Raw genomic sequence first — 21,769 nt, 5'->3', positions numbered from 1 at the left:
TGTCTTGGCTATTGTGAATAGTGCTGCTGTGAACATTGGGTGCATGTATCTTTTCTAATTAGCGTTCTCTCCAGATATTAATAACATTTTTGAGGCCTCAAAGACCCTGAGGGACAGAGAGAGGTTTTAAAAGAAGTGTAAGTCATGGACCCAGCCCTCAAGGAATTTAAAATCTAGCAAGGGAGACAAAACTAACATGAAACAGAACAACTGGACGCAGAACAGCTCAGGTGCCTGCTGTGCCCCCTGCCATCTTTTATGGAAATGGGATATCCTGTATCCTGTTTTTTTCTCCACATCTTGATTCCTCCCTCAACAGTACCTTCTGGAAATCCTCGCAAGGCATCTAGCATAGAACTAATTTATTTTTAAAGCCTGTGTAATATTCCATGCTATGGCCGTATCATCATTTATTTGACTATTCTCTTATTAATGGGTCATCTCCTTTTCACTGTTAATGGCTAAAAAACTGTAACAGTTAATGTCCTCGTATATATGTCCCTGTGTGCTCAGATTTCTGCAGGAGAGTTTACCAAGAGTGGCATGATTGGAGGGGAGAGTATATGTATTTTTAATTTTAATTGATGATGCCAGATTGCTTTCTAAATAGGCTAGAATTCATATTTCCCCACCACCAATGTATGAGTGTCCTTTCCTGACATTGTCACTTCTAACAGTTATATCTCTTTTTATGTGTCTGACAGTATATAAAGTTATATCTAATTATCATCATTTTCTACAGCCACTAGGGAATATAAATGCCTTTTTTGGACATTATGTTGGTTATTTTTGCTGTGTTGTCTACTGCTTGTCTTTTGCCTGATTGATATTATTAGCCTTTGGGTTTTTCCTTGGTTAGTTTGTAAGAGCTGTTTATATAGAACAGATATCAACACTTTGTCATCTGTGTTACAAATATTTGGACCAGCAGTATCATTTGTCTATTGGCTTTGTTTACCAGCCAGATCACTGAAGGATGATAGCAGCAAACTGAGTTTCTTCAGCTCAGAGAAAAATCTAAATAGTTCCATAAGTTAAGTAACCTTTTGGAAGGGTCCATGAGTAAAGTATGATGTCAATAGGTATGGTACAATCTGCTCGTTGACGAATGTGGTAACTCACTGCATCAGCTGAATTTTCTATCACTCATGCTTTTCTGATGTTCTTCAAGCCACAGGGAGGAATACTTACGTGTGTGCCTGACGTATAGGAAAACACAGTTTGATTTTCAAGCAGCTCTAATGCACTCAGCTGATCTCTCTTCCTTATGGAAATAGAGTCCTGAAATACTGTATCTTTTTAAATTTTTATCTTTTTAGAAATCACACCATCCTCAAAGCCTCATCCACCTGTTGTGGGCAAAGTGACTCATCACAGCATTGAATTATACTGGGATCTGGAGAAGAAAGTCAAGCGGCAGGGACCCCAGGAGCAGTGGTTCAGGTTTTCTATTGAAGAAGAAGACCCCAAAATGCACACTTATGGTATCATTTATACGTAGGTGCAATGTTGAACTGCTTAACATTTTGCTTTGATTTCTTGATTAGCTGGAATGGTTTCTATTGTCTCCAAGAAGACTCATTTTGAAATTGAAGGAATGAGTCAGCATCATTTGCATTCATTCTTTTCATGAGTGATGAATTTTGGAAAATAAGGGTGAGCAGTCGCTTTGAAATTAAACCTCCTAGACCTTTGAGAGCTCCTTAGGCTTCTGAAATATTCTAATGGTATATTTTAAAAATCCAAAACGTAGAGACAGAATCAAAGGAGAGTTGGATGAAATCAGATGAGGTTCCCCTCAGGCTGTTCTGTTCACAGATGTGACAACTTCCCGACCTCGGGTCACACCACTGTTCCCGTGTTAACTCTTTCCAACCAACCTGCTAAATTCTCTCAGCCTCCATCAGAACCTGTCTTTTTTGCCTTTTCCTTGAATGCATTTCCTTCTATTTTTATACAGCTGGTTCCTTTACACCATGCACATATCATATCAAATACTGGCCCCTCCTCAAAAGGCCACCTGAAGTAGCCGTTCTTCCACGCAGCTGTCCTCTCTGCCATGACCTTGTTTCGTTTGCATTGTGAAACCTAGCTCTGCCGGAGTCATTTTACTGTTTACTGTTCGTTTTCTGTCTCCCTACCAGCATCTAAACTCCACGAGAAGCAGGTAAGATTCCTGTTTGCTTGAGTCTCTTTCCCCAACTCCTGGACAGCGCCAGCACATAGGAGGCCCTCAAAATATTTGTTGTGTGAATAAATAAATGAATGCAACAGGAATAATCAAGAGGTCATTTTTTTTTTTCTTAGCCTTCACTTCAATCCTTATTTATTCCTTTGACAGCTTTACTGCTTGCAAAATGACTTTGTGTTTTAGGAAGAAGACCAGAGATGAGACGCAGATACGGTTTTATATTAAACTTTTAATTTTGACATAATTGTAGCTTCACATCTGGCTGTGAGAAATAATACAGAGAGATCCCAGGTACCTTTTACCATTTTCCCCAGTGGTAACATTATGGAAAACTGTAGGGCAATATCACAGCCGGCATCCTGGCACTGCTGCAGTCAGGGAACAGTTGCAGCGCTTTGCTGGACTTTTCTCCAGGTGGCATTGTGGTAAGGGTGCTGATGTGAGGGTACCTACGCAGGCTTCGCCTGTTACCTGAACCATGGTATCCCTGCGATTTGATGAACCATTCTTTGTACCTAGAAAGGAAAACATGCATTTACCTGAAATGTAGTTGCCATATGAAAATAATTCCTGGCCCGACTACTTGAAACGTTATTTTAATCATGTCATGTCATGTGTTATTCTCTGGTAAGTAGTTTCCACCCAAAAGCATGAATGATGATATAGCAAGTATTTCTGTGGAGAGAGAAAAAGGTATTTCATTTCCCCTGTTTCTCTTGCACCACAAGCCATGCTTGGGCAGGTTAGGTGGGGCTGTCCTGGGTGCTCCTTTGTGTCTCCATTTCTCCTTTGCTGGGTGATCAGCCATGGCCACTGGCCTCCAGCCTGTGTGTCTCTGTGCTGTTATGTTTTCCCCAGAGACCTGAGTGCTGTCTGGCCCGGGAACTCACCTGGATGGTTGCCTGGCATTGCAGAGCCAGCAGCGAGGCCTTCAGACCCCCAACTCTAAGTGAGGTTGTGAGATGCTCACGTTCCCTCAGAGAATTAGCACAAACCTTGACACTAGGTGGCAGAGTTAGACTGTGTTAATCTTGACCTCTTCTCTCCATTATATCACTTTTCCCTAGGTGTATCACTAAAACTAGCAAATGCCTTTCTTTGCAAAAGCGATTATCTAGACTATCTGACCTTGGGATTGTGGATTTAAGAACTTCGTTTTGACTTGTCAGTTTCTGTTCATCTTCTCCAACAGCCAGTCTTGAATCAGTGCTATTGTCTTTGACATGGGCTCTCCTCACAGCCAGTTATATCTAGTTTTCATGAGTTCTCCCTTTGCACATCCCTTCTATGCTTTCCCTTGTTCGATTGCGGCATTTCCCCTACTAGGATGCAAGTAGGCTCTGTTTTCTGACTAGTCATTGCTGAATCCCCAGGTCCTACAACCGTCCAGCTTATTTGCTGATTGAATGAATTGGCCATATCCCTCTTTTCTTGCCCTCTATCCCTTCCTTCTACCTTGCTAGGTTAATTTTCTTTTTAATCTTCCTTTTGTCAGATTGTCTTCGATGGGTTTCCATTGCTTGAAGAATGAAGGTCCAACTCCTTACACTAACATCTGAGCTCTTCACAGTTTGCCCACAACCTGCCTTTCTTGCTGTTTCTTATTTCTGGGCATAAACCTTCCAACGAAATCTGCTTTACTGTCCTTTGAGTATGCCTTGACTTCTCCTGCATGTGTGTTCAGCTGTTTTCTCTGTTCAGACAAATCTCCCCTGCTCCATCCTTTCTTCCACCCAAGTCAGATTCTGCCTCGACTGAGAAGCTCCCTTTACTATCCTATTATCTACCCCTCTAAATTCCTATGATAATTGGTACCCTTATCATGAATTTCATTCATTCAGTCAGCACCTACTATGTGCAACACACTGTTTTGGATGCCGGGGATACAGCACTAGACAAGCAGACAAAAATTCGTCCCTCATGATGAGGAAGACAAGTGATAAATAAGATACATAAGTAAGAACATAGTGTGTCAGATGGTGGTAAGTACCAAGTGGAAAGCAGAGGAGAATAGTTGGGGGCTTGGAGTGGAGGTGAAGAAGCCTTCACTGAGAAGGTAACATCTGTGTAAAGAAGCAAGTGATGGGTATCTGGAGCCTCGTGAGTATCTGGAAGAACATTCCAGGCAGAAGACACAGCAGGCAAAAGTGTCTGGAGGCGGGATCCTGCCTGGCGTTCCAGAAACACTGAGGAGTGAAGTGAATGAGTAATGGGATGGGGCCAGCGTGGGTCTTGGGGGCTGTCACTCTGTGAGGTGAGACGCCACTGGACACTGATAAACTGGGGAGGGGTGTGGCGCTTATGCTACATGAGGGTCACTCTGCCTGCTGAGTGGAGGACAGGCTGTGAGGAGGGAAGGCGGCCAGAGCAGGGGAGGACTAATTAGGAAGCTTCTGCAATAACTTAGGTGGGAGATAACAGAACACAGTGTGAAAAGTGGTGAAATCAAGGCTTTTTAAGACAGATTTGAGGAATTTGCTGGTGCACCAGATATGGGATGTGAGAGAAAGAGGGTAGTCAAGGGGCCATCAGTAGACATCTCAGGATTGGCCCCATTGGGCTGCAGGAAGCAGCAGCTCCAGAAGCTCAGTGGCTCCCAACGGCAGCCGCCTATTTCCCGCACGGAACACCCGTGGTGTGTCGCCAGGCTGGTGGAGTGGCCTCTGCCTCAACGTGGCTAGTCATGGTGCCAGCAGAGCCAGAGATCGGGGCTCCCCGTTTCTTGAAGCTTCCACCCGGAATGACACACTGCACCTCTGTTTATACTTCATTGCTCAGAGCAAGTCCCGCCGCGTCTGAGCTCAACAGCACTGGGATATAGGATCCTTGGGGGAGGGCACCAAGTACCTGTGAACAAAGTCCGGTCTTCCACAGGTGGCACCAAGGTTTTGGCCTGAGCAGCTCAAACCACGGAGACTCGGGATGGAGCGGGAGCTCATTTGGGGACGATCAGGCATCCAGGTGGAGACATCAAGGAGGCAGTTGGGGAAGAACCAGCCAGGGGAGAGTCTGGGCTGGAGGAATGGATTTCAGAGTCATCAGCAGGTGGCGGGATCGGAAAGCTGGGGGTGGAACATAGTGGGAGAAGAGAAGTCTGGGAACTGAGTCTCTGGGCATTTCCGTACTTACTTTGTTATGTTTCATGTTTGCTCAGCTCTTGCATCAGATATTTGCTTTGGCTGATAACAGAAATAACAGTATGCTTTATACTTTGATATATTTCCTCTACTGGAAATAGAACTCGGAAAAGTTCTAAGATCGCTTCATCCTTTGAGCTACCATGCCTGGGCCGTGTAAAGAAGTGCATCTCCAGACGTTCGATACACAGCTGCTCTGAGACGTCCCTGTGTCTGTGCCGCAGTCGGTGTCACCCCTGTGTCTGCATTGTAGTCGTGGAGGACCCCAGTGGGCAGCTGTGTCTCTGGTCCTCTCTGTGGGGCCACCTCTGCTGATGCTGTGAGAGCCTCCAGCCTCCAATCGCTGTGCCCAGTGGCATCTGTTTTCTAAGACAGTTCTGTAATTTATCTTTCCAGGGGTTATGAAGGTGCTGTTTGCTTCATGGTGATCTTATGATGTTTAGCACCATTGGATTTTATTGAGGGCACTTTTAGTTTTATTTTGGTCTATAACTATGTTAAGTCTTTGCTACCTGGCAATTAAATTCCATTGAGGTTTGAGCATTGCAGTCTCCCTGAGCTCCTAGAGATCTTTTCAGATGCCACAAATTGAGGGCTCAGTTTCTATGATTCAAATAGCTATAGTTATGCACCTCTGCTCATGTAACAATAAAGCCCACCCACTCACAAGATTACTTTGTGCCAAGCTGATATATTTTAGTTTATTGTTGTTGTTGTTAATTTTTTTTTAGACCATGCAGTTTTTCTGAACATTTATCTTGGTTTCAGAGCTTTTTCTTTCATGGTAAATATATTTGTATCTAGTTTTAACACTTCTGTTTTTTTGGCTTCTTAAGGCTGTCGGTATCATTTCCTAATTGTCTTTATTATAGTTTCTTTGTTGTTGGTACATGATGTATCAGTTATCTATTGCTGTGTAACAAACTGTCCCAAACTTAGTGGTTTTGCTCAAAGTGTAAAATACTCACACGCTTGCTCATGATCCTACAATTTGGGCAACGTGGGGTGGGCAAGTCTCTGTTCCACGTGGTCTTGGCTGGTGCAGCTCTTTTGGGGCTGAAGGATCCAAGTGGTGTCACTCATGTGTCTGATGCCTCTGCTGGGGCAGTGGGGACAGTGGGCAGCTGACCGGGCTCCTGTGTTTTCCTTCATTGTCTGGCATCTTCCAGTGACTCTCACCAGGCAACCTCTCCCTCCAGTGGGGAAGTTGAACATCTTTACATGGCAACTGGCTTCCAAGGGAGCAAGAGCAGAAGCTACCAGGCGTGTTAAAGCTGGGCCCAGAATTGCACAGCATCCCTTCGCCACATCCCATCCTATTGAAGGGGAGAGGAATTTGACTGTTAACGATGGGAAGAGTACGTGCACCTGCAGGATGGGAGGGGTAGCTAGAGGCCACCTTGACTGACGTGGCTTCTTTAGGTGGAGAGAAATATGCTTCAAGGAAAGGTAGTCTCAGTGAAGAGGGCTGCGTCCACCCTCGAAGGGCAGGAGAACACAGACGAAGGTCAGAAGGGCCTCAACGTCCCCCGCCCCTCCCCCACCATCTTTTTCTTGGCTTGTTTAGAGCTCCGCCCAAGAAGTCATTTAGGTTTTGGTGCCTGGAGTAACTTGTGATGCAAAAAAGGGGGCTTTCCGAATATTCTGGACTTCATTTCAGCTTAAAATTTTACGTTTTGGATAATCGACAAAGGGAGAGAGAAACAAAGGGCAAAGGGTCTTTGGAAATCATTTCCTGTTTTCAAACATGGTCCTCTAGGTCTCTGAGCTGAGACTCCTCTCAGGAGCGCAGATCCAGACCTGCCTGATCGCCCGGTGCTAGATTTTTCTGTCAGTTACCCTTTGCTCTCACCTAACCATTCATCCCCCTGGGATTCCTTGTCTTTCCAATCCTCGTGGCTTTCTCATACTGCCTGGGTCCTTCCTTCCCCTGCCTATCCTCCTGTCTGTTCTGGAAGTTGCTTGCCCCATGTCTCACTTTACATCAGAGGCCTCTCTGCTAAGGACATGCTTTGGGGCCCCCTCTCCCCTCACTCCTCACGGTAGAGGAATTACTTGTCTGATGGGTGAGTTTGGGAGATAGAAGGCCTTCTGGGTCGTCTTAAACTATCCTGAAGGGTTCTCCTCCCCCTGGAGCAATGGTGGGCTTGGCTCTCTATGCACTGGGCACTGTGCCTGCATCTTTGGGGAGACCCTGCTTTCCCAGTGGGTTTATCAGTAATGATGGCAACTCCAGCACTGCCATTTCAGCCTGATGCAGCTGTCACCCCTCACTGTCCTGGATGCCCCTGTTCTCGCACCCATCAGCAAGAGTTGACAGATGCATCTCGGCCCTGAACTGGTCCAGGGCTGCGTCCCCAGCCCGGCCCAGCACCTCCCAGGTAGTGGGCACGAGATAGGTTTGGTGAGTTGCATGGAAAGGAACTGATGTATAAATATTTAGGTAGCACATCAACATTTTTGAAAGATTAGTTGTGAACCCCAAAGTATGATTCTAGCCTCTGTACAAGTCTGCTGAGAATGAAGGGAAAGTTATAGACAGAAAATGGGAAAAAAGATGGTAAGCTTGGCATCCGAGGGGCTGTGGAGAGTGTCCTGAAGGGAGGAGGGCAGGGCCTGGGCTGGATGTGGAAGCAGGAAAGAAGAAAAGAGCTGGAGATAGTACATCCTCACCCTCTCTCCGCCCACCCTGCACACACACAGATCAAGTCTTTGAGGTGTAAGGAAAGAAAGATTTAGATGAAGGCTTTGAAAAGAGATACATGGAATTTAATCAGATGCTAATAAAGGTTTTTGGCAGCAAAGGGGAGCTGAGATTTTGGGACTGTTGGGATAGACGTACAACTCCTTGGACCTTTGGAGACCTGGTATCCTAGAAAGCGCGGCAAGTCAAAACCAGACCCCCAGGCCCTGCTTCACGGGCAGAGGGCCGGGGTCTCGGCACCTTCACTGGATCTCAGCGTCTCCTGAGCCGGCAGCACTGCCTGCCTGTGTTTCCTGGTGCTCGTTTTTCAGCTCCAAACGATCCGACTCAAGTCTTTCTGCCTGGAGTCCTGCAGATTTCCATCGCAGCCTCTAATCAGTTTTCTGTTCTCCAAGTGTTCAGCACCTGCTTCCCACAAACGTTTTCCTAGGTGACCCTGACTGTGTGGTGTGATAGGAGAGTCATTTCTGCGCTGCCCACCTCCCCAGTTGCTCAGGGGCTCCGAGTGGTCACGCCCTCTCCCTGCAGTGGGATTTTGCCTGCAGTAGGTACACAGCGGCGCCCATCCACCCGAAGACCCCACCCAGCAATCCATGTATGTGCTACTTGGACTGCTGAGCTTAGCTTTCAATTGTGAAACTTTGCCATATGAGGACAAAAAAAAAAAAAAAAAAACATGGGTTAATGTGACCATTTCTCCAAAGTACAAAATCGCGAGCCAGCTGTGTGTCAGCCCTGGGGGAGGGGAGCTGCGGCATCGAGGGCACCTGCCGGGCAGGGGTGGACGCCTGTCCTGCCCTTCGTGCTCAGGAGTTCAGCCCAGGGTGAGAGACGGACAGCCACCAAGGTCAGCTCTGTACCGGGGGTAGACAGTGCTCAGAAATCCCTTCCACCTGCTCTTCTAATACCTTTCAGAGGACGCTGCCCCGATTACCTGGTGTCATCATCACGTGTGTCTCTTCCCATCTAGGGGATACGCGACTAAGCATGTTGTGGAAGGTCTGGACCCACGGACCCTGTACAGGTTTCGACTGAAGGTCACTAGCCCCTCCGGAGAGCATGAGTACAGCCCGGTGGTCTCGGTATCTACGACCAGTGAGTATGCAGAGCTTGAAACTCATTTATCTAAAGGTGACAAACAATGTGAAGGTGAAGGTATTCTGCTTTCTGCTTGGCCTTACTGGAAGCAGAAACCATTCCATTTTTAAGCGCTGTGATAACATTGTTCACTGGCCGGGCCTGGCCGTCGCATAAGGGAAGTCTAATTATGCTTGAATAAATGCAAGAGCTGTTTTTGTGCCAGCGCTTCCCTGGGAGGGCAGTTCAGAAAAAAAGGATGGAGTCACCTTTCTCAGGAAACGGGCCAGAGGGGTGCGGGCCGAGCAAGGGTTCCCACGCGGAGAAACAGGCTGCCCCCCAGGCGACCTCAGGTGAGAGGTCCACTCAGCGTTTCGTCCCTTTTGGACAGCTTCAGTGTATCCGTCAAGACTTGACACAGAAGTCTGATCCCTGGGAACCTGTGGGTGAGGAACAGTGAACAGCGCTGCTTCTGTCCACAGGACGCGGGGAGGGGGCCCACACAGAGGTGGGGGACAGAGGCCGCATCCTTTGCCCAGGGCAGATCTAAGGGTGCAAATATTTTCTGGGATCAGTATTTTATTTTTTTAAAGATTTTTTGTTTTTAATTGATTTATTTTTGGCTGCGTTGGGTCTTCGTTGCTGCACATGGGCTTTCTCTAGTTGCAGCGAGCAGGGGCTACTCTTCATTGTGGTACACGGGCTTCTCACTGCGGTGGCTTCTCTTGTTGCAGAGCATGGGCTCTAGGTATGCGGGCTTCAGTAGTTGTGGCGCGCAGGCTCAGTAGTTGTGGCGCAGGGGTTTAGTTGCTCCGCGGCATGTGGGATCTTCCCGGACCAGGGATCGAACACGTGTCCCCTGCATTGGCAGGCAGATTCTTGACCACTGTGCCACCAGGGAAGTCCCTGTGATTGGTATTTTAAAACATTTTGAAGGTGTGTGTGTATGAAGTCCCATCTTTGAACTAGAATATTGTGAAGATTAAAACGGTCAGAAGTGTTTTTCACTTCTGAAAATACCCACCCACTGAAAATACAGACAAATCTGTTTTTGATTGCACAAAGGGAGTTAAACATTATTTAAAATTTTTGTGAGTTAAACATTATTTTAAAATTTCAGTCAGTGTAGCATTTGACCTGTATACATATATTTTCTGTGACTTTCAGTTGTGTCCTTTAGGCATTTACTGATGGACATTTTTGTGCAGATGAAAGGTAATTCAGATTTTGAGTTGGTTCATAACATCTTCCGTTGCAAACAAGGCATTAGGGGATTGGATCTCAGTTTAGCGAACTGAGAATTTAGTTAAAGCTGAGGGTGGTGATGCCATATACACCCCCCAAACAGTGCTCAGCTAGCCGTGGAGAAATAGTTTCAGAGGAGACTTTTGACGTGAAATGGTCGATTCCAGAGATGCAGGTCAGGAAAGAGGGCTTGGCCCTGAATCTGGTGAGGGTGAAAGCATTTGCTTTTCTATGGGAGATATTGAGCTCCTGGAGTTTTTAGGGGCAAGAAAAGAAGGCAGAGCAGCAGACTGTGCCTTACTTCTTTGTGTGTTGAGGGAAGGCACAGAGAAGGGAGGAGAGGGGGCAGGAGAAACCTGGGCAAAGGGAGCCCAGCGTGTGGAAAGAGACTCTGGAGGGCGCTCCTCCAGGCCTCCGTTCGGCTCCCTCCCGTCCTCCCCCACCCGCAGCCAGTGCTGCCCTCCTCTGGCTCTGCCCCTGCATTCTGGGGTGCCCGCCCTCCCCACTGCTGGGTCTACCGAGCCCACTCCGGGGCAGAGCTCTGTTCCAGGCCATTCCTCGTGTGGCTTCCCCTTGTTTGCCCTGCACTCTGCTCCTCCCCGGCACAGAGCGGTGTCTCTCCACCTCTAGTAACGCTCCTTGCCTCTTATTTTACGTATTCGTTCATCTTCTTTGTCTTCCACCTACTGTGCGTGCTCCTGAGGGGCCAGGGTGATGGGTTAGTCATGTCTAGTTATAGAAGATCCTTAAGAAACGGTTGGATGGATGGCGAACGAAAAGCCCCCAGTCAGTATTGGGGGGAGGAGGAGCTCTGATTGGCTCAGCTTGCCTTCCTGTCTCTCGGGAGATGGATCTGGTTCCCACTGGCTGGGGAGAGGCCCCCTGAACCTGCCAGGTGAGGGTGAAGTGGGCATAGAGCCCATTGCGGTAGGCGGCCCCTAGGATCCTTAGTACCACGTCAAAGCCAGGGCCGGGGCTCCTGGGCCTTTGGCCAGAGGCTACATGGAGTCAGGGCACCATCTGGAGCTCTTCTGGGAAGGCAGAGAGCGTCATAGCGCTCGGTCTGTCAGCTGACAAGGGTGGTGTCTGCAGGCCAGGTGTGCCTTCTCCTTGCTGAGCTGGCTTCTGAGAGGCAGCCGTGGAAAATTGGTCCAGTGGTCCAAGGCCTTTGTCACTGCAGTCCGTGGCTTCCGTGGCTCATCAGACAAGACCTCCTGTGGGGACAAGGGTGGGCTGGAGATGAGTGTCCTGGTGATGCCCTGGGAGCCGAGTGTCAGGTCACAGCACACGTGCCTGCAGCCAGGATGCGCTCGCAACCTCAGGACACTCTCCTGGGTGGGAAGGATCAGGTAACCTTTCCTTCTGGCTGCTGCTTCCTTAGGCTGTCGCTGTTATAATATCCAAAGCAGACACTCTTAAGGAGGCAGATCATGCTAAACAAAGAATTAAAAATGTGCACATTATACAAAACAAGTGAAAATGCTTCTGTGGGTTGATAATTTGCATTCGGTTTGAAAGTGCTTTAATGAATCACAAAAGCATGTACTTTGAATAAAGGATGCTCAGCCTTTTTCTTTCCCCCCCCAGGTAAAGTACATGAGACTCTTGTTTAAATGAGGCAGCATGCAATTTTAATCAGTTGGGCCCTTAAAAAGAAAGGAAAACAGCTGCTGCTTGTTAATTGGCAAATATTTTTTGCCAATGAGCTCATCATTTATTCACTGTTTTTAATAGAGACTTAAATTCCACCAAGAAAGGTGTTATCACCACATTTTAATATCTGTCGGGACATCTGCAGCTACATGACCCTCTTGCAGAGCATGAGCAGTGGGGTCCCGAAGACCTCTCTGTCCCCTTCCTGCTCCTAGCCAGGCGTCCCCTCCCGGGGTCCTGCTCGACGACGGGCGTCCTCACCACGGGGCAGCATCAGTTCCATATTTGTGATAATGGTGACACCCGGGTAACCATTAGAACAGCAAACCCACAAAGGCAAAGCCTGCCTTTTTCATATCCCATTGCACTTGCCGATAGCAGTCCCTTGGGCCAGGCCCACGAGGTCTTGAAGGATTCGGGGGCGGAGGACCGGAACATTCTGCCCCCCGTGGAACGTCCTCTCTGTTCTTCATGACTCCCGCCTAAAGTGGGAGTAGAAAGAACTGCTCTGCCCTGCAGACAAGAGCCTCTGCACTTCTTTTCTGTTCCCTGTCAAATTCCTGTAACCTGTGAGACTCTGTTGTGCCTCGGTTGATCCCTCTCTGGGCTGGCGGTCGTCCTCAGTACCTCGTTGCCTTCCTGGCAGGGGTCTGAGAGGGTTAATGAGTTAATGCTGAGAAAGAGCTTTCATGCCCCAATGATAGTTATTGCTGGAACTCAGCAAGCAGGGAATGATGAACAATTATGTTGTTTTCCTTCTCTTCCGTGAGGCGTCCCTTTGATCTCAGAATAAGTTAGGACAGCGCTGATGACCTCTCGCAGAAACTGGAATAGACAATACATTTATTGAAATTATATCGTAACATCAAGATACCCTGGTCTCTGCTATGCACGGTCCTCAAGCTTCTAAGCACGAAATGAACTTATTCTGTTTTCTGATATTTGCACGCTGCAGAGCTCCCTGGGTAGGATGGGAAGTGCCCATACCGGGAGAGCCATGCTGGGCAGGTATGAGGGATGATGTGGACAGAGGTGGTCAGGGCGTAATGTGCCGGGTGCTGCGTGTGCTTTTAGAGCTTTCCCTCAAATGCCAAGAAGTTAGCACTTTTCCGAAGCTTTCTAAGCTTTAGGCCTCCCCTTGCACTTCGCACTTTGCAGGGGCTGGGGGCTCGTGTGTGTATTTAAGATGTCTGCTTGTATACAGAATTTAGTAAGAGTGGAAGCATAGAATGGATTTGTCAGCTACCTCGACATCTATTAAGCCCCAAACGAAGGAGTGTGGCCTTTCGGAAGACCTCCCTTTGAGCTCTGATGTCGCCCCCTCCTATCTGGGTGACCTTGGACAACTCACTCAGCCTTTCTGGCCCTGTTTTGTGGTCTGAAGGAGATTAAAAGCATCATGTGATGCTCTAGAGACAGCTTAGTGAATAGGATCTAGTTAGGATTCCATACTTTAAAATTCAGTAGAAATAGGATGAGCTTCCTATGCTCTTCTAGATGATTCTGTGCAAATCACTTATTTTGGTGTTTTTAGTGGCAACTGACATTTGAGAGTCACAGAAGTAGGGGCCGTTTGGTGGGATAATGGAGACTTTCCCACCACACCATCCTTCTCCTCCTTTCTGGGAAGCGAGAGGGAAGAGGAACTTTCCATGGGTTTCATTTGCCCACTAAAGTATGAGTCATGTTAAGTCTGTATGACTCTAGTGCAGGGATTCTCAGCATCTGTGCGGTCGGTGACAGGGGCTGCCCCGTGTCTGTAGGATGTTTAAAGGTATCCCTGGCCTCCAGCCACTAGATGCCAGTAGTACCAATCCTTCAGCTGTGACAACCAAAAATGTCACTCGACTTTACCAAATGTCCTCCAGGGGGCAAAACTCTGCCCCCTCCCGTAGCCCCTCGTGAAAGACATGACCTCCCTCAGAAGGCCAGGGACTGCCGTGGGCCTTGTCCTCTGGTGGGTTATCATGATACATTTATTTAGAGGCTTTTGGTCTAAAACTATGTGTGGAATGATGAAAAGGAAGTATAATATAGCTAAGACATCTTGAGGAGATTGGCAAGCTCAAGCAGACAAAATTGTTATTTCAAAACAATTTTAACTTGGCTTGAATTTATTTTTACCAGAACAGAAGAAAAGGGTATCAGTTAAAGGTCACTCTGACAGGGATCCCTTCATTCTTCTGCCCCACTGTTTCCCGGTTTGTACTTTGTCCAGCGGAAAATCCTCCAAGGAAACCAGGAGAAAATCGGCTCCTGTGCCTGGGAACTGATGTCCCAGAGTTTTTCCACCACGAGGAGCAGGGCTAGGAATTTTACTTCCCAGCTGGCTGCGATGGCCGGGGACCTCTGCGGGCCAGACTGTAAGAGGGAGGTTAAGGGGTGGGGTGAGCCCCAGGGGGTAGTCTGGGGTGCGGTGGGAGGATAGGGTGGAGGGGATGTTTCCTCTCAGGGTTGAGAATAGTAACAGCTGAAAGTGGGCCCTGCAGTGTGAAGGGCAAGAGAGGGACATGTGTCTCATTCTCTCTGGGGCTCCCAGTGTCAAGACTAGGCATGTAAGGTATACATGAACCTTTGTTGGGGGGCACGGGTTTGATCCCTGGTCGGGGAATTAAGATCCCACATGGTGCGGCCAAAAAACCCCACCACCAACAAAAAACGAAACAAATTTGTTGAATAAATGAATGAGCCCTTTGGAGATGGCTGAAGCCAGGGATTATCAGCCCAATGCCTGTGAAGGCTGGTAGGGTGCTAAGTGTGGGAGGGGGCTGGGCACCAGGCAGGAGAGAAAGGTGGGCTGCCTGGGACCAGGGCAGCTGCCACTCTGTTACTATCACCTTGACAACAGATACTTAACGACGTGCAGGTGCTAGTCTAGCGCTTCACTTGTATTATTTCATTTAAACTTAATCCTAATCATCAAAAAAGTCAGAACGTCATGGGAGGTGAACTAAATGAAGCCATGAAACAAACATCCTGATGGACGGGCTTCTTTCACTTGGTCCTGAGCTCACGCACTGCTCATTTTTGGACTTCCGCCCCATTCTCTTCCACGAGGAGTCGATGCACGAAGGGCTGCCCCTCTTCCCATTGTTCCTTTACTGTTTCTCAGAATCGCTCGCCTGCTCTTCTCCACTTGGCAGGCTCGCTCCCACAATCAGGCTTTCTCACAATGTTCCACCTCTCTGGGTATGAGCCCTTCTGCCTCCACAAGCTCACAGGAGGCAAGGCCAACGTGAATGTTATGTTCCCGGGAAGGACTGAAATTGTGGATTTCCAATGTTAAAGCAATCTGTCTTGTTTCGTTTGTTGTTCACATAGTTCAGTGACTCCTTGGCAAACAAAACCAGCACAGCGTGACAACGGTAGAGCTTTCCCTTGCTCGTAAGAGACATTTATTATGTCTTATGAAATCTGAAAGGATTATTTTCAAATATCAAAATAACATCCACACAGCGGTACTTTTATAACTTGAAAATGTCCCAAGCCTTTAGGACAATCTAAATGTTCTTCTCTTAATATGTGAAAACAAGGTCTATTTTCAGTAAAAGGAGGAGTGGAGAGTATGTCATGTAAGAGATACTCAGCAGAATTGCCAAGTGCCTTCTTGAAGGTGAACATGAACTTCCACTCAAGGCCACAGGAGGAACAGAGCTGGAATGAACCTTCTTTCATTATATTTTGGATGACTGCTTTCCAATCTACTTTCTTCAGGAGAACCCATAAGTAGTGAACACTTGCATAGAGCTGTCAACGTGAACGATGAAGATTTGCTGCTTCGAATACTACAAGGAGGGTGAGAGAGCTCTGCCTTTTAAAAACTTAAATTTTTTTTTTTAAATGTCCAGCAAGTGTTTAGAAATGCGTTCATGCAGCTTAACTTTATTTCCCTAAAATTCCCCACGGCTTTGGCTCCAAAATTGACCTCAGGTGACTGGTGTGAGTGCAGCACGGCTCATAAAGATGACCGTAGACACAGCCCCGTGTAAATGGGATATTTTGTCATTATTTAATGAACATTGAAAACAGACATGACGAGTCTGGGTGTCATATATTCTTCCCAGAAATAACTTATGACTCTTGGTTATATGCCATAGCATTTAGGCAAATTTTGCCCCTAAATGCCCACCCACGTCTAATTCCTGATGAAATTAAGGAATCACTAAATCAGCTGTTTCTAACTCAAAAGGCTGATAAAACCCTAGAGGGGAAATGTTGAATACAGTTGCCGCCAATGAGATACTTGAAGCTGTCTCCCAAATGAAAACAGGACAACGTTATCTAGATCGTTTTTGGATTGATAGTTTTGAGTGCCTTAGAAGACAGGTCATGTGTGAATTGAGGCTCTGTAAGTAGGAGAAGGGTCCCGAAAAACGCCACAGCTTCTAAGCTGCTATTTAAGAGCTGGGCTTTCTTCTTTGAGCAGCAGTGCTTTATGCCCAGTGGGTGCGATGGGGGCCAGGCTCGTGCTGGGTGGAGCTGAGAGCCTGCAGTGAAGCCACTGTGTCCCCCCGCTGGTTTAGAGGGGCCGTGCTCGTCATAGAGGATTTTAGCAGATTATGTAATGGTTCTGAATTGAAGGAAATGCCTACTTTAAGTGAAATTACAGCAATTTCCTCTTCTTTCCTTGTGAATTTGAATCCTTTAAAATATTAGGCAGGGCAGTCTAAGACAACAAAAACTTAATGGCGCAGAAGGAACTGGAATTTTCAGGAAAATGAACCGTTTTAACCACCTGCGCCCTGAAAGAGAAGTCAGCTGTGAATCTGCAGGGAGCCGTGTGGGCACGTTCATCTCTTTTTTTCCCTCTGTGTTTCCCCCAAGCAACGTGAAGGTTGATGTTCCCAATAAGTTTGGCTTTACCGCTCTGATGGTCGCTGCCCAGAGAGGATACAGCAGGTATGGCGCTTCCCTCTGCATCCCTTAGGGAGGGGTTGAGCCCCTCGCTCCTCCCAAAGGCTCCTCTCAGGACCGGGATGGGAGGGGAAGGGCCGTTGGCGGGGGTGGGGGGGGGGAACCCGGCTTCAGTTCTCTTTCCAAAACTGAGCCATGTAGGGGCTGAACAGAAGCTCAGCTGCTTTTATCATAAAGTCACACAACATGCAGGAGAGGGTATAAAAACGTATAATCACGTGATAAGGAAGAGAGGTAGCCATTTTAATCACATTTTGCAAGGTATTTTATATGTCCTGGGAAAACTGGTTATTGGAATGTGAATTTCTTTTTTTTTTTTTTGTTCATACACACACACTGTATTTTATTTTTACAAGAGATAAATAGACTGACACCAAGCATTGTACATGGATGACCACAACAAAAGCAACAATGATTGCAATTACCAAACACGAAACACACTCATACTATGTCATAATATTGACATTCAGTCCGGTAATCCTCCACTGTAACAGCTCCTTTACTTTGCAGTGAAAATTGATTTGTATATTCTTTGCCTCTGAGTCCTTGTGGGATTTTTTTTTTTTAATTCAAACAGAAAGTCACAAAAATTATACTCATCCTCATCAGTTCACTCAGTCCCATGTAATTAATTTTTTTTTCATCTTGATCTTTTGTTAGCACTTTTATGAATTCATCAGTTTTCCATTAGAGTTCTGAAACTGCTTATTCATTCAGTTCAGCAGTACAGTTACCAGAAACCTGTACTTGTCAGAGTCTTTTCCATGAATTTCTTGAAGATGAAACCCTTTTATAGGAACATATTTGCAAAAGCATCAGAGCACACCCAGAACTGTCTGTAAATGACAAAAGACTTAAAAATGACCACGGTTAAAGATTTGATGAAAGTTCATAATAATGGAGTTGACAAGAAAATTAGTTATTTCTGAGATATACATTTTAAAGTAATAACTAGGATTATGACTTATAACATTATACCAGAACATATAAGATTTTTAGAAATTTCATGTACTGTCTGAAACATTTATATTAACATATTTCCATACAAATAACCCAATGAAAGTTTAGTATTAGTTGTTTTGTTTGTTTTTTCATACTGCAGGTTCTTATTAGTCATCAGTTTTATACACATCAGTGTATACATGTCAATCCCAATCGCCCAATTCAGCACACCACCATCCCCACCCCACCGCAGTTTTCCCCCCTTGGTGTCCATATGTCTGTTCTCTACATCTGTGTCTCAACTTCTGCCCTGCAAACCGGCTCACCTGTACCATTTTTCTAGGTTCCACATACATGCGTTAATATACGATATTTGTTTTTCTCTTTCTGACTTACTTCACTCTGTATGACAGTCTCTAGATCCATCCACGTCTCAACAACTGACTCAATTTCGTTCCTTTTTATGGCTGAGTAATATTCCATTGTATATATGTACCACTTCTTCTTTATCCATTCGTCTGTCTATGGGCATTTAGGTTGCTTCCATGACCTGGCTATTGTAAATAGTGCTGCAGTGAACATTCGGGTGCATGTGTCTTTTAGAGTAATGGTTTTCTCTGGGTATATGCCCAGTAGTGGGATTGCTGGGTCATATGGTAATTCTATTTTTAGTTTTTTAAGGAACCTCCATATTGTTCTCCATGGTGGCTGTATCAATTTACATTCCCACCAACAGTGCAAGAGGGTTCCCTTTTCTCCACACCCTCTCCAGCATTTGTTGTTTGTAGATTTTCTGATGATGCCCATTCTAACTGGTGTGAGGTGATACCTCATTGTAGTTTTGATTTGCATTTCTCTAATAATTAGTGCTGTTGAGCATCTTTTCATGTGCTTCGTGGCCGTCTGTATGTCTTCTTTGGAGAAATGTCTATTTAGGTCTTCTGCCCATTTTTGGATTGGGGTGTTTGTTTCTTTAATATTGAGCTGAATGAGCTGTTTATATATTTTGGAGATTAATCCTTTGTCCGTTGATTCGTTTGCAAATATTTTCTCCCATTCTGAGGTTGTCTTTTCATCTTGTTTATGGTTTCCTTTGTTGTGCAAAAGCTTTGAAGTTTCATTAGGTCCCATTTGTTTATTTTTGTTTTTATTTCCATTACTCTAGGAGGTGGATCAAAAAAGATCTTGCTGTGATTGATGTCAAAGAGTGTTCTTCCTATGTTTTCCTCTAAGAGTTTTATAGTGTCCAGTCTTACATTTAGGTCTTGAATCCATTTTGAGTTTATTTTTGTGTATGGTGTTAGGGAGTGTTCTAATTTCATTCTTTTACATGTAGCTGTCCAGTTTTCCCAGCACCACTTATTGAAGAGACTGTCTTTTCTCCATTGTATATCTTTGCCTCCTTTGTCATAGATTAGTTGACCATAGGTGCGTGGGTTTATCTCTGGGCTTTCTATCTTGTTCCATTGATCTATGTTTCTGTTTTTGTGCCAGTACCATATTGTCTTGATTACTGTAGCTTTGTAGTATAGTCTGAAGTCAGGAGGTCTGATTCCTCCAGCTCCGTTTTTTTCCCTCAAGACTGCTTTGGCTATTCGGGGTCTTTTGTGTCTCCATACAAATTTTAAGATGATTTGTTCTAGCTCCGTAAAGAATGCCATTGGTAATTTGATAGGGATTGCATTGAATCTGTAGATTGCTTTGGGTAGTATAGTCATTTTCACGATGTTGATTCTTCCAATCCAAGAACATGGTATATCTCTCCATCTGTTGGTATCATCTTTAATTTCTTTCATCAGTGTCTTATAGTTTTCTGCATACAGGTCTTTTGTCCCCCTAGGTAGGTTTATTCCTAGGTATTTTATTCTTTTTGTTGCAATGGTAAATGGGAGTGTTTCCATAATTTCTCTTTCAGATTTTTCATCATTAGTGTATAGGAATGCAAGAGATTTCTGTGCATTAATTTTGTATCCTGCAACTTTACCATATTCATTAATTAGCTCTAGCTGTTTTCTGGTGGCATTTTTTAGGATTCTCTATGTATAGTATCATGTCATCTGCAAACAGTGACAGTTTTACTTCTTCTTTTCCAATTTGTATTCCTTTTATTTCTTTTTCTTCTCTGATTGCCGTGGCTAGGACTTCCAGAACTATGTTGAATGATAGTGGTGAGAGTGGACATCCTTGTCTCGTTCCTGATCTTGGAGGAAATGCTTTCAGTTTTTCACCATTGAGAATGATGTTTGCTGTGGGTTTGTCATATATGGCCTTTATTATGTTGAGGTAGATTCCCTCTATGCCCGCTTTCTGGAGAGTTTTTATCATAAATGGGTGTTGAATTTTGCCAGAAGCTTTTTCTGCATCTATTGAGAAGATCATATGGTTTTTCTTCTTCAATTTTTTAATATGGTGTATCACATTGATTGATTTGCATATATTGAAGAATCCTTGCATCCCTGGGATAAATCCCTCTTGATCGTGGTGTATGATCCTTTTAATGTGTTGTTGGATTCTGTTTGCTAGTATTTTGTTGAGGATTTTTGCATCTATATTCATCAGTGATATTGGTCTGTAATTTTCTTTTTTTGTAGTGTCTTTGTCTGGTTTTGGTATCAGGGTGATGGTGGCCTCATAGAATGAGTTTGGGAGTGTTCCTTGCTCTGCAATTTTTGGGAAGAGTTTGAGAAGGATGGGTGTTAGCTCTTCTCTAAATGTTTGATAGAATTCACCTGTGAAGCCATCTGGTCCTGGACTTTTGTTTGTTGGGAGATTTTAAATCACAGTTTCTTTAAAAAAAGAAAGGGGAGGGATATTCCTTCTAGAAATCAAATTTCCCTGATAGGTTGCTCAGATATAATTTCCACTGACACAATCTATTTTCTCTACTCCTCATGGAGATACACATAAATACTAAGAGCTTATTTTTTCCAACATATTTATATTTTAACTACTAAAATGCCGTTTTTAAAGAAATAGAAATGGATTTTCATTAGAGTCTACCATTTGAAAATGTATTTCCAATGGTCATTAAAGTGAGACTGAGTTAGTTTCATAGTCTAATTTGTTTCATGTGGTATAGTATTTTGTTTTCAATGAATAATTCACGTAAAGAGTAAAAACTTGTTTGTTTTTGTTTTTTTTTTGGTGTGGAGAGGCAGTTTCCTGGTTTAGTAATGCCCTGTCTTTAAAGCCAGCTGCCTCTGAAGATGGAGAAGAGAGAGTTGCCAGGACAGGTCTTAAATATAGAGTCGTTCATTTTTACTGGGTTATCGTGGGTTCCTATTCATCAAAGCTGCTTATCCAGTGACTCTGAAATTTGTCTTGTTTAGGCTTGTGAAAATCCTCGTTTCTAACGGCACAGATGTGAATCTGCAGAATGGAAGTGGCAAGAACAGGTAGGTATGAAACATGCCCTAAACTGTTCCCATACTTGTGTTACTAGGCTTGGGGTTTTGATTTACCCAAATATTTTCTTGTTTCTTTTGACAGTACTGAGAGGTGATAGGTCTCAAAGGAACGATGGCAACTCAAAAACTGGCTTATTCACTTGTCCACTTATTCTTCCGTTCAACAGGGTATTTTGGGGGATATCCATTATAATGCATCTGCCTTCCCTAGCTTGAGCCCAGCAGACACTAAGCACTCAGTAAGTGATAGTTATTGAAGCAGTTTTCTCCAGCCGGGTGCTGGGCATTTGGTTGTAAGTGCCTGTGGCACTTTGTACCTCCCTAAGGGCTCTCATTGCATTTCGCCTGACTCTGTTAACTAGAAGTCTTAGGTGTTTCCAAGGAAGCAAAAGGCATTCACAAAGATACAACCCAATTACTTCCCTGAGGTGAAAGGGCTGAGTGCCTTGCAGGAGAAGTTTGTGGAAAGAACATGATACTTGGAAACTTGTTCTTACAA

General features: G+C 45.2%; 1 protein-coding gene across 1 annotated transcript in view; it reads left to right on the top strand.

Moving 5' to 3' along the window:
* The window catches only part of FANK1 (fibronectin type III and ankyrin repeat domains 1), a 151,680-nt gene that overhangs the window by 122,898 nt on the left and 7,013 nt on the right, over nucleotides 1-21,769 (top strand). The window contains exons 2-6 of the mRNA XM_007173292.2: nucleotides 1,320-1,497; nucleotides 9,003-9,127; nucleotides 15,722-15,803; nucleotides 16,832-16,906; nucleotides 21,193-21,258. Of these exons, the coding sequence (XP_007173354.2) occupies nucleotides 1,320-1,497; nucleotides 9,003-9,127; nucleotides 15,722-15,803; nucleotides 16,832-16,906; nucleotides 21,193-21,258 (526 nt within the window). The remainder of the gene's footprint in view (nucleotides 1-1,319; nucleotides 1,498-9,002; nucleotides 9,128-15,721; nucleotides 15,804-16,831; nucleotides 16,907-21,192; nucleotides 21,259-21,769) is intronic.

The sequence above is a fragment of the Balaenoptera acutorostrata genome, chromosome 16 (genome assembly GCF_949987535.1).
Source record: "Balaenoptera acutorostrata chromosome 16, mBalAcu1.1, whole genome shotgun sequence".
NCBI lineage: Eukaryota > Metazoa > Chordata > Mammalia > Artiodactyla > Balaenopteridae > Balaenoptera > Balaenoptera acutorostrata.
This window is presented reverse-complemented; position numbering and strand designations above follow the sequence as displayed.